At 54.4% G+C, this 12,367-nt stretch overlaps 4 protein-coding genes across 4 annotated transcripts, besides 2 other annotated features; 1 reads left to right on the forward strand and 3 right to left on the reverse strand.

The window, feature by feature from the left end:
- Positions 1-18: 18 nt before the first annotated feature.
- Positions 19-1,653, reverse strand: CYME_CMT232C (protoheme IX farnesyltransferase; the record flags this gene model as incomplete). The annotated part of the gene is made up of 1 exon (XM_005539194.1): positions 19-1,653. The coding sequence occupies one exon, from the start codon at positions 1,651-1,653 to the stop codon at positions 19-21; it is 1,635 nt and encodes a 544-aa protein (XP_005539251.1).
- A 1,194-nt stretch (positions 1,654-2,847) lies between these two features.
- On the forward strand, positions 2,848-4,692 carry CYME_CMT233C (hypothetical protein; the record flags this gene model as incomplete). Its single annotated transcript, XM_005539195.1, has 1 exon — positions 2,848-4,692. One exon carries the CDS (start codon positions 2,848-2,850, stop codon positions 4,690-4,692), a length of 1,845 nt encoding a protein of 614 aa, XP_005539252.1.
- A 1,879-nt stretch (positions 4,693-6,571) lies between these two features.
- On the reverse strand, positions 6,572-7,933 carry CYME_CMT234C (cysteine desulfurase IscS, mitochondrial precursor; the record flags this gene model as incomplete). Its single annotated transcript, XM_005539196.1, has 1 exon — positions 6,572-7,933. The coding sequence occupies one exon, from the start codon at positions 7,931-7,933 to the stop codon at positions 6,572-6,574; it is 1,362 nt and encodes a 453-aa protein (XP_005539253.1).
- A 420-nt stretch (positions 7,934-8,353) lies between these two features.
- Positions 8,354-10,128: a sequence feature (possible transcribed region).
- On the reverse strand, positions 9,933-11,444 carry CYME_CMT236C (hypothetical protein; the record flags this gene model as incomplete). Its single annotated transcript, XM_005539197.1, has 1 exon — positions 9,933-11,444. One exon carries the CDS (start codon positions 11,442-11,444, stop codon positions 9,933-9,935), a length of 1,512 nt encoding a protein of 503 aa, XP_005539254.1.
- A 269-nt stretch (positions 11,445-11,713) lies between these two features.
- Positions 11,714-12,367: part of a sequence feature (possible transcribed region) that runs on past the window's edge.

Below are 12,367 nucleotides of genomic sequence, written 5' to 3' on the forward strand. Positions count from 1 at the left end.
CGTGAAACCCCGTCGCGCCTAAAAGCGCGGCGGCGGTAGATAGGGAAGCGGGGCAATGTATGCATCTGGAAACGCGCAATCTATGCCACTCATTACGGCTGATGCATCCTTGCGTAACCGTCGAGCAGACGCACTGCTTTTCTCGTTGCTAAACGTCAGCGAATCCGTGGAGTCTTTGTTCGGCGTTCGGCACGAGCTCAAATCCGCCTCCGGAAACGTCAAGTGAGCGGGAGCTGGGGCCCCCCAGTGCCCTGCTTCATACCGTAACTCGAGGGTAGACGGCTTCCCATCTCTAGTGCGGGTCAATAACGTCAAGGCAAGCGCCAATGGAAGATAAAGAATCGTCTGGCGAAAGAGCCTCCGCGCTACGGCGATGTCTAGCGGGCGTCGAACGAGTTGCCCGGCGTGAAGCGTCAACCAGAGCGCTAGTAACGTATGACCGAACCCAAAGCCATCGGCGCAAAGGTGCTCGCGAACAAACCAGACCCCAGTTGGTATCAGCGCTGCCGAAGATACCCACGCCAACCGAGCGTTCCACACTGGACTCGTCAACGCTAGCATGCGGTAGCCAGCAGACATGTAGTCCGCTCGACAGAGCACTGCGAGGGCATGGAAATGGGGAATTTGCCAGAAAAACAAGAGGGCTGCTAGCGGGAATCCACCCCGGAGGCTCTCAGCGTCCTTGCCGCAAACGCCAGGAACTGCAGTCCCTGTGTCCGAGGATGCCGCAGCCCAGCCCATCAGCGGCGGGATTGCCCCAACCAGTGCACCGATCCAGGTGTTGAGTGGAGTCAGCACTTTCAGCGGTGTATAGACCGACACGTAGAGCAGGGTATTGCCCAGGCCGAGTAGGGCAGTCTGTGGATTCGTTCCCCAGTACAAGGACATGACGCCAGTCATGCCGCATATGCACGCGAAAGCGAGGGCATGGCCAACGCTCAGTCGACCTGCTGGCAGTGGACGAAAACGAGTGCGCTTCATGCGCGAGTCCAAACGTGCCTCCATGATCTGGTTCATCGTATTCGCTGCGGCAGCACAGAGAAAAGTCCCAACACTGAGCCACCCGAACCGACGCACTCGCTCCCAAGCGTCTCGCAACCCGACCTGCCGCAGTGTGTCCTGGTCAAGAGCTCGAGGCGCTGTCTCGTCCACAAGCCCCGGTGAAACGCCGGCAACACGGGCATCCACGGGGTATAGCAGGTACCCCGCTTGTGCGGACAAAACAACCATACCGGTTAATCTGTACTTGGATAGACGCAGATAGTCGCGGAAAAAGGAGCCTGCACGCGTCGTGAGCACCTCCGACAGTGTCGATTCGGTAGCAGCCTCTGAACTTGTAGGCAGTCTTTCCGAAACGCCGGCGGCGCAGCCCAGTTCGGTACTGAGGTGAGCAGCGCGCGTACCGACCGCTGTTGCGGTGCTCCGACCCAAAAGCGGCGCCCGAGCGCTCGCGCCAACAGCTGCGCTCAGCGGCACAAGTCGTGACACAGCTTTCAAAGACGTCAGCTCCCGAACACTTTGCCACAGAGGCGCTGTGGGTGGAACGACCCCAGGGCAGTCAACACCGGCCCAGGCCCTGTTCGCGAGAGCGCGCCCTGGGTAACAGCGAACCGAGTGCCGCTTTAGTAGAGGCAGCGTCCTCCCCAGTGACATGATTCTACCGGAGAAACTGCAGCCGCTCAAATGATGCGGCGACGACGTGCAGCGGCAACCTCGCCGGACGAGGCCTACAGAATGTCTAGAGGCGTTGGGTGTTATGCTTCAGTAGTGTGAGAGCGGCGACGCTGATGGTGCTCGCGGTGCGCAGTTTCGACAGGGATACGGATGAGACAATTATGTATATTATTGCAAAGCACGTTCGGCAGCCGCCTCAACGTCGGATTTCGATCTGGATGCCTCAGGCTATTCGGGTGTGCCGACACCAGCACGCACTTCACTAGCGTCTGTTGTGCACAAAAGCTGAATGATGCAGCTCGTCCTCGGCTAAGCGTGCACCTTGATGCTATCTGCACGATCATGGTTCGTACCGGGTTTGCGCATGCGCAGCACGATGCTTCTCTGCCTCCATCATGCGTTTGCATTGATGTATGTGACTGGGGTGCCAGCTAGATTCCGCTGCACGTTGCGAGCGTGCATTGATCATTCGCTCTCGAATGGGCGCTTTCCTTCAGGTTTCTTGCAAGTTTGAGGAGCTACCGGATCCAAGATGGATGTTTTTGGCCAAATGGTGTCATACGAGTGCACAGGAAAATAGAGATTATGAGGAATGAACATGCCGCTCTCGACTCTGGACGCATGAATGGTGCTGCGGTCACAGCGGTGACTCGACCAAATGGTGCTATGCATCTTTTTTTCAGATCATACGCAATACGTCCCTTGCTCTATCATTCTAAACGATTTGTCGATTACACAGCGTATCCCGTTTCCTATTTGCCAGATCATACGCAATACGTCCCTTGCTCTATCATTCTGAACGTTTTGTCGATTACACAGCGTATCCCGTATCCCATTTGCCGAATCATACGCAATACGTCCCTTGCCCTATCATTCTAAACGACTTGTCTACGAGACATCGCCCAGTTCATCGATGAACAGCAGCGGTCAGCCAAAGGCGCGTGCGTTACGCGACGGGTGGCGCGAAAGCGCGGGAGCCTGAGCGCTTACCGCCTCTGGGCGCAACGCGCGGCTTGCGCTTCTGGGCTAGCTTGAGCCTGTACGACACGAACGTTCAGAGCGGGACACACTTGGCAACTATTTCGCTTTTCTGGACTGCTTTATTTATCATCTAGGAGTGAAACTGGAGTCGGTTTTTGCATAGAAAACGGGCACTGCGGATATTCGCAGTTCATGAAAGTCAGCGGGCGACAAGCGGAGTCCTCTTGGTCGCCGCTGACGCCCAGCGCAAAAGTTGTCCAGCGAACCGAAGGCACTCTGCTAGACCTGACCGAATGGCCTACGTCGCTAGATCCAGAGTCATGGACTGTTGACCACGCCACCTACGCGTGTCTATGGAATGACGAGCAGCCGCTTTCTTCGCTTTGGAGCAACGAGGAGCTCGACAGTCAGCAGGTCGAGCTGCCTCTCAGCACCGAACGGAATATTCTTACACTGAACTCTCCTGGTCAGCCCTGCAACCCAAGTGGCAATGATCTACTCACCGCACAGCTACCTATGAAGGAAGTGAAAGAAGCACGTGCGAGCGTTTTGGACGATATGGCTGCGAGCCGTGCGCTCCCGGAGGGCTCTAATCTGCTCACGCTGGCGCAGCGTACTGTTCATACGGCTGGTGGCGGCACTATCAGCGTTCGCTTTAGAGACGATAGAGCCCTGAACGCCGATACCAGTCTCGCTCAAAGCGTTTGTGAAGAGGCGGCATTCACTGAAGCTCGCGGCTTTCTCGGGGCGAGCACCGTTTGCTGCCACACTGGCGGCCATGTTGCGGCACAAGTGCTTTGTCGTGATGGCAACATGAAGTCTTGCGATACGGGTCCCAAGAATCAGGTTTACATGAAAGCGGCGGATTCTGACGACTTCATCGGGGCCTCGGGTTTCGCGCCAGACGCCTCAGCGCCTGGCAAAGAGATCACCTCACCCTTGCCGTGGACGGCGGATCACCGGCAAGTTCCAGCATGGCCGCGGCACGCTAGGCGAATACGTGCCCCCTTGAACCTGGAGAATACCCTGAGGTCCACGAATATGGCGCTGGGACCAGAACAGCATATCGATGACAAAGGTTTACCAGGATCCGGGGACACATCTCCGCGGAAACCGAGCACCGCTCCCGAAGATTTCGAGGATTTCGGATCAACAGCTGTTGGCATGGACCGAATCGAGCGTGATTCGGCGCTATCCGGAGAAGCGTCAGCGATTCTGGACTCGCAATCGGCACTTCATTGTGCAGAGTGGCTTCATGAATGGAATGAGAGCGCGGATCCGTGGCGCACGTCACTGGCTTCATCGGGTCTCGCCAGCACCCCTAATCTGCATAGCTCTTCCCGAGGAAATTTGATCGATCCAGAAACAACGGCGACATCGGCGTCAAATCTGCCTGCATACAACATATGTGGTGGCTTGCTCCTGGGAACGCTGCAAACGACCGTCATCGCCATCGACTGCTCCCAGACGGCGCACGGGGATGCACCGACTGCAACCCGCTGGCAAACCTCGCGTGAAGCTGAGACTGGAGAGGCGCGGCACCAAGGCATGAGCCTCCAACGATGCCAGATCGGAGACGTTCTCAAGCAAAAGCGATCTCGCGAACGAGATCATCTAGAGGACTCGATGGATCAGGTTCCCGCTGATGCTCACTTCAACGCAATGCTTCACATGTCGAAGAGCCTGGTTCAAGGAGACGACGACGATGACGTTCCGCAACAGACGTCCGTGACGTATGCAACCCCTGCACGGAAGCGACAGCGCCGCTGTGACGATCCGCCCGGGCATCGGCATTCGTTGCATGCGGGGTTACCACCCTTGCAAAGCACGGCGCATCCACTGGCTACCGGCAACAATGCCGCGGACTTGGATAGCAGGCGCTCACTGCGGGACTTTGTGGTCAACAGAATCGGAGCGTTTCGGCGCATGGTACCTCGCCTGCGCGAAGCCGGTCCGTACTGGCAACTCGAAAACGGCACGACTTGGCGCGCGCCGGTGGTACTTGCGGATCCAACGCCGGCGCTTCATCTTCTCTAAATGGATTGATGCTGATGCACCGCTGACCTGAAGGAGCATGCTGGACCTGGGCGTCCATATGACACCCCTGAAAACTGATACACCGCGCCGTACTGCTTGAAGCGGCATCGAATCAGCTTGAAGTGTTAGAGCGGTGGTCTTTCGCACGCAAACCTCAACGTTTCTATGCTGATTTCAGACCAGAGTGGATCAGGCCCACGTGGCTAACTCGAGCGTATACGCTAAAGTTGAGGTCTCGTTCCGCTTTCATCTACAGTGATCCTCACAGGCTCGTTCTGAGATTGCTTGGTTCCCTCGATACATCTCTCTCTCTCTCTGTCGGATATCCGGATATCAACACGCCGGTCTCGTATATCGTTCCAGCTTCGCTATCAGCAGCAGGATCAGGTTGATGGCAGCGTTAGGGTCGCGATTTCGCCGCTTCTGGCTGTTGTCAATGTATTTCATGCCCAGGCAAAAGCTAAGATTCACGCATCGCTTGACTTTTTCATCTTTCCCCGAGTCTAGCATCGGTGCGTGCCACGCATTGGGGACTCTTGCCCGTTGTAAAGTGTTCCCGTATGGCAAAGATCCGTCAGTCTTCGAGAAGCGGCCCCGTGGCACGCGAACGCTTGCTTCATCTCTCGGTGTACGCCCTTGACGGAGTACAGAAGGCTCGCCCCAAAGTACTCCTCTGTTTCCGCTTCTGAACGATCCCTTACGGCAAATGCGCTGTCGGCTGCATGCGGAAGCGCACGTTGTCTCGTTTGATAGGGAAGTTATGGAATGTGATGTTCTCCATGATGGAACAAGTACCGAAAAGAATACGCAGGGTGGAGAACGCGTCGAGCGCATTCCAAATATCTACGCCCCGCATCGTGCAAAGCGATGGCAGACTCCCCAATAGAAGCGATCACTGCGATGACGCAAATCCGAATGCAAGACCCATTTCCATGCAAATAGGAGAGACACGGGAGCCCCCGGGAGCGTATCCCCTGAGAAGTAGCACTGCTGCTGCTGCTGCTGCTGAATGCCAAATCATCGCTTGAAGGCCCGCATTTTAGGTTCAGTTGTTGTTTTTTGCGAGCATTCGATTATTTGAATCGACAATTTCCGTTATCTTTCTGCATGCGAATCTCAACCATTCGTCAAGGGAACAAGTCGAGTACGTTTTACTCGTCGATGCAACAACGCGAACCGTTACGCCCATGGGATGTTTTGAAATAGAAAGATCGAAAACTTGAAGCGTGCGCGATTGGAGCATCCTGCACGTACGGAAAGTACAAACGCAGCGGCTCGTACGTACGCGTCGTCGGTTAACGATATCGGGTCTTTTGTACACCCTTGTTCGAGAGTATCACCAATCATCTTGATTCCCTTGACCTAACGAGTTCCAGCGGGAACGCGTGGAATGAGCCACTCCAGAGCGAGACAGAGGCACCCCAGCATCCTGCGGTTACATGTAGATCCGTATACCCCTATTGCGGCACATCTAAAAAGTTCGAAAAATAATTTCGTGGAATGAACAGAGCAAGTGGTTCAGTGCTCCGCATGAATCTTATACGGCTCTAGTGACTCCTTGGTACGACGAAAGGTTCACAGAGTACGGACTAATGAGCAGCGTTGCGCAATGCACGTCGTGGGACTTGCAACAACTGGGGTCCGGTCTGTCTGGGTAGGGTGCTGCACCTTGGGCTTGAACACGAACTGGGCGCGCTACTGGATGCGCCCCAGCAGCGATCACTGCTGATCTCACTCCGCTCGCAGGCAGTTACGATACACAGGGCGCATGTTCGCGAGCAACCCATCCGAAAATCCCTCCGACAGTACGTTTAGGTGCGAGTAAGCTCTTTTCGAGCAACGCGTTAGCCAATCGCTCTCAATCCACCAAGTGCCTCCACTAGCTCTGCGTCCACTGAATGGATTTCAGGTCTATGCCTTCCTGTACCATCTCCCACAGGGGCGACATTTCACGTAGCCTCTGCACATGCCGCTCGGCCATATCGACGGCATAGTCAATCTCTGATGCAGTCGTAAAGCGACCAATGCCAAAACGAATACTCGTATGTGCGAGATCCTCGTCGACACCGAGCGCGCGAAGCACATAACTCGGCTCCAGGGATGCCGAAGTGCAGGCGCTGCCACTGCTTACCGCGATGGTTTTCAACGCCATTAGGAGGGATTCCCCTTCCACGTACGCAAAGCTAAAGTTCAGGCATCCGGGGTAACGGAATTCACGCGAACCGTTGAGTTGGACATGAGGGATTCGTTGCACGATACCATTGTAAAGCCGCTCGGACAGTTCGACAACATGGGCATAGTCCCGCTCCAGTTCCTGTTCAGCCACGTCACAGGCTGCTCCGAGACCAACCACGAGCGGCGTCGGCAGCGTTCCCGAGCGAAGGCCACGCTCCTGACCGCCGCCGTTGATAATAGGGTCGAGGCGAACGCGCGGACGTCGGCGCACAAAGAGGGCCCCAACGCCCTTGGGGCCGTATATCTTGTGGCCACTTATGGAGAGCAGGTCGATGTTCATGGCCTCGACGTCGATAGGAATTTTTCCCACTGCCTGTGCAGCGTCGCAATGGAAGAAGACGCCGCGCTCACGACACAGCTGTCCGATTGCAGCGATGGGTTGCAAGGTCCCAATCTCGTTGTTCACAGCCATGACTGAAACGATCGCGGTATCGCTCCGGATGGCAGCTGAGAGCGTCTCGAGGCTAACACGTCCGTCCGGTTGCACTGGAACGTACGTCACCTGGAAGCCTTCGCGTTCCAGATGCCGGCACGAGTCCAGGACGCACTTGTGCTCGGTGGTGGTCGTCACGATGTGGCGCTTCGATTGGCGGTAGAACTGTGCTACGCCTTTGATGGCGAGGTTATTGGACTCGGTCGCGCCGCTCGTGAAAATGATCTCCTTTGGACTCGAGGCATTAATGAGTTTCGCGACTTGCTCACGAGCGCGCTCTGTGGCTTTTTCCGCGCTCCAACCGTAGCTGTGGGTACGGGAATGTGCATTCCCGTATTCGTGTAGAAAATAGGGCAGCATGGCGTCGAGAACGCGAGGATCCACGGGAGTCGTCGCCTGAAAGTCCATGTAGATCGGCCGCCTCTGTACAAGTCCTTCTTCTGTCAACTTGGATGCTGCAGCACCTTCAGTTGCTGCAACTCCTGCCTCGTGGTGTAGGGCGCGAGTCTGTTGCGCTCCAGGGCGCCAACAGGGGCGCAGCACGTTACGCAGCAACAACAGCTGGGAACGCATGGCGCCTTCGAGTCCTTTGACCGTCCTGCTTGCTGCGTTCCGGCTAAACGACTTGCTCTGCGTGATAAACCTTCCGTTTCCAGAAAGATGCACTCGGCACAATGTCGGCTTCGTGACCAGCAGAAGCTAGAGCCGCTTTCCACTGCCCCGCAAAGTGCACCTGTTGCTCGGTACGGTCGCTATTACCTGTTTTCACGCCTGCTCCAGCACACACTCCCAACTAGCTACGTCCAGGTTCAATCTATGTTCACTATTCTCCACAAGAAACAGTGAAGCAGAAAGGTACAATCGTATACCTGTTCTGCGTACGAAACTTGAAGAACACTTCGACAGGTGTGAATGTCTTCGCAGTGCGTTGCGTTCCCAGCGAGACTTGTGCGTCGCCTGCATTCTGCCGAGCTCCGCACTTTTGCCGTCGTTCACCTGAATTATGTTCCGCGCTGAAATACTTGTCACGAAATCCTTTTTCGGAGTTTATAGCAAACGCGTTTAAAGTGCGTTCATTTGAAGGAATAAAAATCCAGGAAAAGGTATGGATGTGCAGGTCGGGGATCTTCGCGGTCTGTCAATACCAGTTGCCCGAAGAAGATCGAAAAATCCACTTCTCGCCGACTATCGGGCGAGGAAGCGCAAGTGAATATGAAGATGGACACGGCAGATAGACGAGGAAAGATGTTTGGCCGACGGGAGGATCACAAGCCTGCAGCGGTACGAGTGGCTCGAGTTCGGGCAATCCTTGCATTGGTTCGTTCAGTTCGAGGCAACGAACGCGCGGAGTTCCTGAAGCGAGACATCAACGCCGTCATTCAACATCAGACTATGTGTGGTGTTGAAGTCGAGACCCGGGGAGCTTTCGATATCTAACCTAGTGGGGGTGCCTCTCAGACTCGAAATGGTATCCGGATAAGAGCTGAAACGGATAGCAGTCGGTCGGCCAAAAATGGCTGGGAAGCGTCTGCGCGTGAGTCTTCATGTACCTTCCATGATCTTGGGTGGTTTTGTTTCACTCACGATTTGGGCGAATACACGACTGAATCGCCGCAAGGGCTGATGTTTTCGGAACGCTCGCTGCGCTCTTCTTTACGACCAGCAGTATATGGGCGCTCTTCGCGCGCCTATACACAAGCCTATCATTTTCCCCGAATGACGTCTCATCGCATGAGACGCATACACTTTCATCCTGTCATACGCTTTCGCGTTTCATTACAAACTCGACGGCGCTTGTTGCTGAAAGCGTGACGGTCTACCATAGAGGCATGCTTTTTTCTTTGTCCATCCGTGTCTCCTCATTACGATGCGTTCCAGCGGTTCAGATGCCTCACATCCTACGTCTTCTAAGGGAGCAATTTCTCGACAGCGTACGTATTGGATCGCATGCACAAGGCTACAGTCGTGCAGGCACAGTTTGTTAGATTCTGTTTTGGACGTGCGACTTTCAGGATAAGAACGACGACGACGACGACGAGAAAGGTTGCTCAACCAGCTGCTGACCAAAAAGTAACCGACATGGACACGAAAGGTTGTTTTTTTTCGCAACCTCTCCCCGATCTACAAAATGCATTCCTTTTGTTGAATACATGGGAGAAAAACAAAAACAAACAACAAAAAAGGCGAGCTGGAGCACATGCTCCAGAATGCACTGCTCCAGCTTGAGCGATCGCTTGCATGGAGCAAGCTTGTCAAGTTCGTTGATGGATCTTACTTCACCTAGTCTGAAGCGTTTTCGGGGCGAGAATCCTTTGTTAGTCTAAGGGAACAGGTATACCTCTCGGGACGATGCTCGCTTAAGGCGAAGATCTCTATCACAATGGCAAATATATCCTAGTATCTATTCTTTTGCTGAGCGGCTCTTTACCGCGTTATTACTCAAGCGGGCCGCGTTTGATCACGATTTCACCGGGAAATCGCGCTCCTCTGCAAGTCCATAACTTGCGCTCCTGTTTGTATAGAAACATCAGCTTTGCGATTGCCTGATATTCTAACCTGAGCCCCATGGCTTCTACAATGTTTCCGAGAGCAGGCCCCCACTACTAAATGCCAGCGTTCGTGAATCCCGCAACGGTGCCTCTTGGGACTCTTGTTTGTGTTCGCTGTTGCTGGGACAGGTGTGGAAGTACGACTGGCCTGGGCCCAAGCTGATATACTTCGGATGGCGGCTGCGCCCCCAGTGTCGTAGCAGACAAGGTGCGTAATCGAGCTTGATTTGTACAGTCTCGTGTCGGTAATTACGATACATGGTCCCGTACGGAGGCCAGAATTCACGCGAGACCCCTTGTCGCCGCATCTGGAGATACTCGGATACGGTGAGATAGATGCGGCCCGCGTTATGCTCCAGATGCGAGGCGATCTGCTCCAGCAGATACTCTTCTAAGAAAGCAGGGTCTAAGTTCTCATCCAAATCTGGGACGTCGATACGGTTGCTCTCATAAAGATCAAAGTATCCCCAGCAACGCGATCTGCTATGCTTTCCATTAGCATGCGGCTGCAGCGGCATTCTCCCTTGGCATAACGCATGCAGTTTGCTCGCCTGCCCGAGCGCCACGTTGAATCCAGGTACCTGCGTGGACGCCAGAGTTCGTCGTTGTGCGCAGACGCCGTTGATATATCCCAAAGTCCATTCATCATATGGTGATCCGAACACCGAAGGCTCATAGCCCCAGATTTCTCGAAAAGCAGTCAATGCTTCTTTCAAGCGTTGGTGAAGACGACGAGCTGCGAGCCTGTGATCTGCACTCCACCAGGTGAACTCGCTATGCAGAGCATGTGAGTCTCGCCCACAGAGCCGATTCTCCACGAGGCACGCTCGGGCTGCATTCCTGCTCCAGGTTCCATTGTATGACAACGGGGCATGATCGGCGAGACTCTTCAGGAACTGAAAGGTGTACGTTGGCGGGTTGTGTGTGCTGATTCGCGGCACCACGAAACCATCTATGATTTCTACATCAAGGACTTCTGGTTGCCTGCGAATTTCCTCCAGCCAACGACGTGGATGAAGCACACTTCGGCCTCCAAACTCGGGTCTAAGGTTTCGCTGGTAAAACCAGTTGCGGAGCGCCTCCAACGCCTGCGCGTCGCCAATACTTTGTTCCATATATGTCGCGCGCCCTCTGGGGCCAGACCGCTCGACACCAGGTCTCCAGACCGGAAAAAAGACAGTGATTACCGGAGGCTCGCGCCCTTCGGAACGCGAACTCGTTTGCAGCTCCGTAAACGTGCGTGCGAGCGCCCTGTCGATAGTCCTCAGAACAGAGGTTCCGTAAAGTGTTGGGCCCGTCAGCGCCAAAGTCGTAAAGTTCTCAGGTTGGAGAACATAGTTAAAAGAAGCGTGCCTCGGATGTAAAATAAAACGATCTTGGAGCGCGGCTGCATGCCTTTTCGTCTGGTGCCGATTGAACAACGCTAGCACCAAGCACAAAAGAAACACGAAAAAACCGAAGAGTGCGCACACCAAAAACCTGTCACTAGTGAAAGACTTGCTCTGTCGTCTAACATAGGGTCGAAACTTATGCATATGCCTCGCAAATATTTCAACAAAAAAGAATACCCTCGCCGCGAAGTCCAGCGTCGGTTGCAGGCAACGTCACCAGTGCTTCGCTGGTATCGAAGCGTTACTTTGAACGACCCACCGATGCCGGCGGCCGCGTGTCGCTGCTGGCCGTCATCGGCGGTGACGTGGCTTCTTCTGCAGCCACAATTGCCTCGATCATCTCTGGACGCAGTGCTGTGGAGCGATGACACGAGCCGGGGGCGATCGTACGAACGATACAGGTGTTTAAAATCAAACGTGTTCCAGGATCAGGTGCGTGTTCTCACATCCTTGTTCGCAGTTCATAGCAGATGCGTTCGAAAAGCTTTCATTTGGAGAAATAGAAATCCGAGGGAAAGGTAGCGCATGGACGTTGGGGATCTTGGAGGGCTGTCAGTGCCAGATGTCCGGGAAAAAACCGAAAAATCCTATTTTCGCTAAGTATCGAGCGAAGAGTAGCAACTGAATATGAAGATGAGGAGGCGAGGTGGGCGAGAAAAGGTGTTTGCACGACGGGATGATGACGAAACTGTAGTGATGCAGAGAGCTCGAGTTCGAGGAAGCCTTGCACGTATGAGTTCAACCAGAGGCAATAAATGCAAGGAGTTCATTAACCGAGGCTTCAGCGCCATCAGCAATATCAGACGAGGTGCGGTGCTAAAGACGAGACCCAAGGAGCTTACGCGATTCAACGTTGTCGGGCAGCATCTGATGCTCGAAATGATGCCCGGATAAAAACTGAACCGGAGAGCAAGCTGTCTGTCAAAAATTGATGGGAGGCGTGTGTGCTTGGGTAACAAGTTACCCTCTACGGCCGTAGAACATTTCTCGTGTTCCCGATTATAGATACATAACATACTCATGGTCGCTGAAGTTCGGTTTCTCATTCTATGTCGTCATCATCAGTC

The sequence above is a fragment of the Cyanidioschyzon merolae genome, chromosome 20 (assembly GCF_000091205.1).
Source record: "Cyanidioschyzon merolae strain 10D DNA, chromosome 20, complete genome".
NCBI lineage: Eukaryota > Rhodophyta > Bangiophyceae > Cyanidiales > Cyanidiaceae > Cyanidioschyzon > Cyanidioschyzon merolae.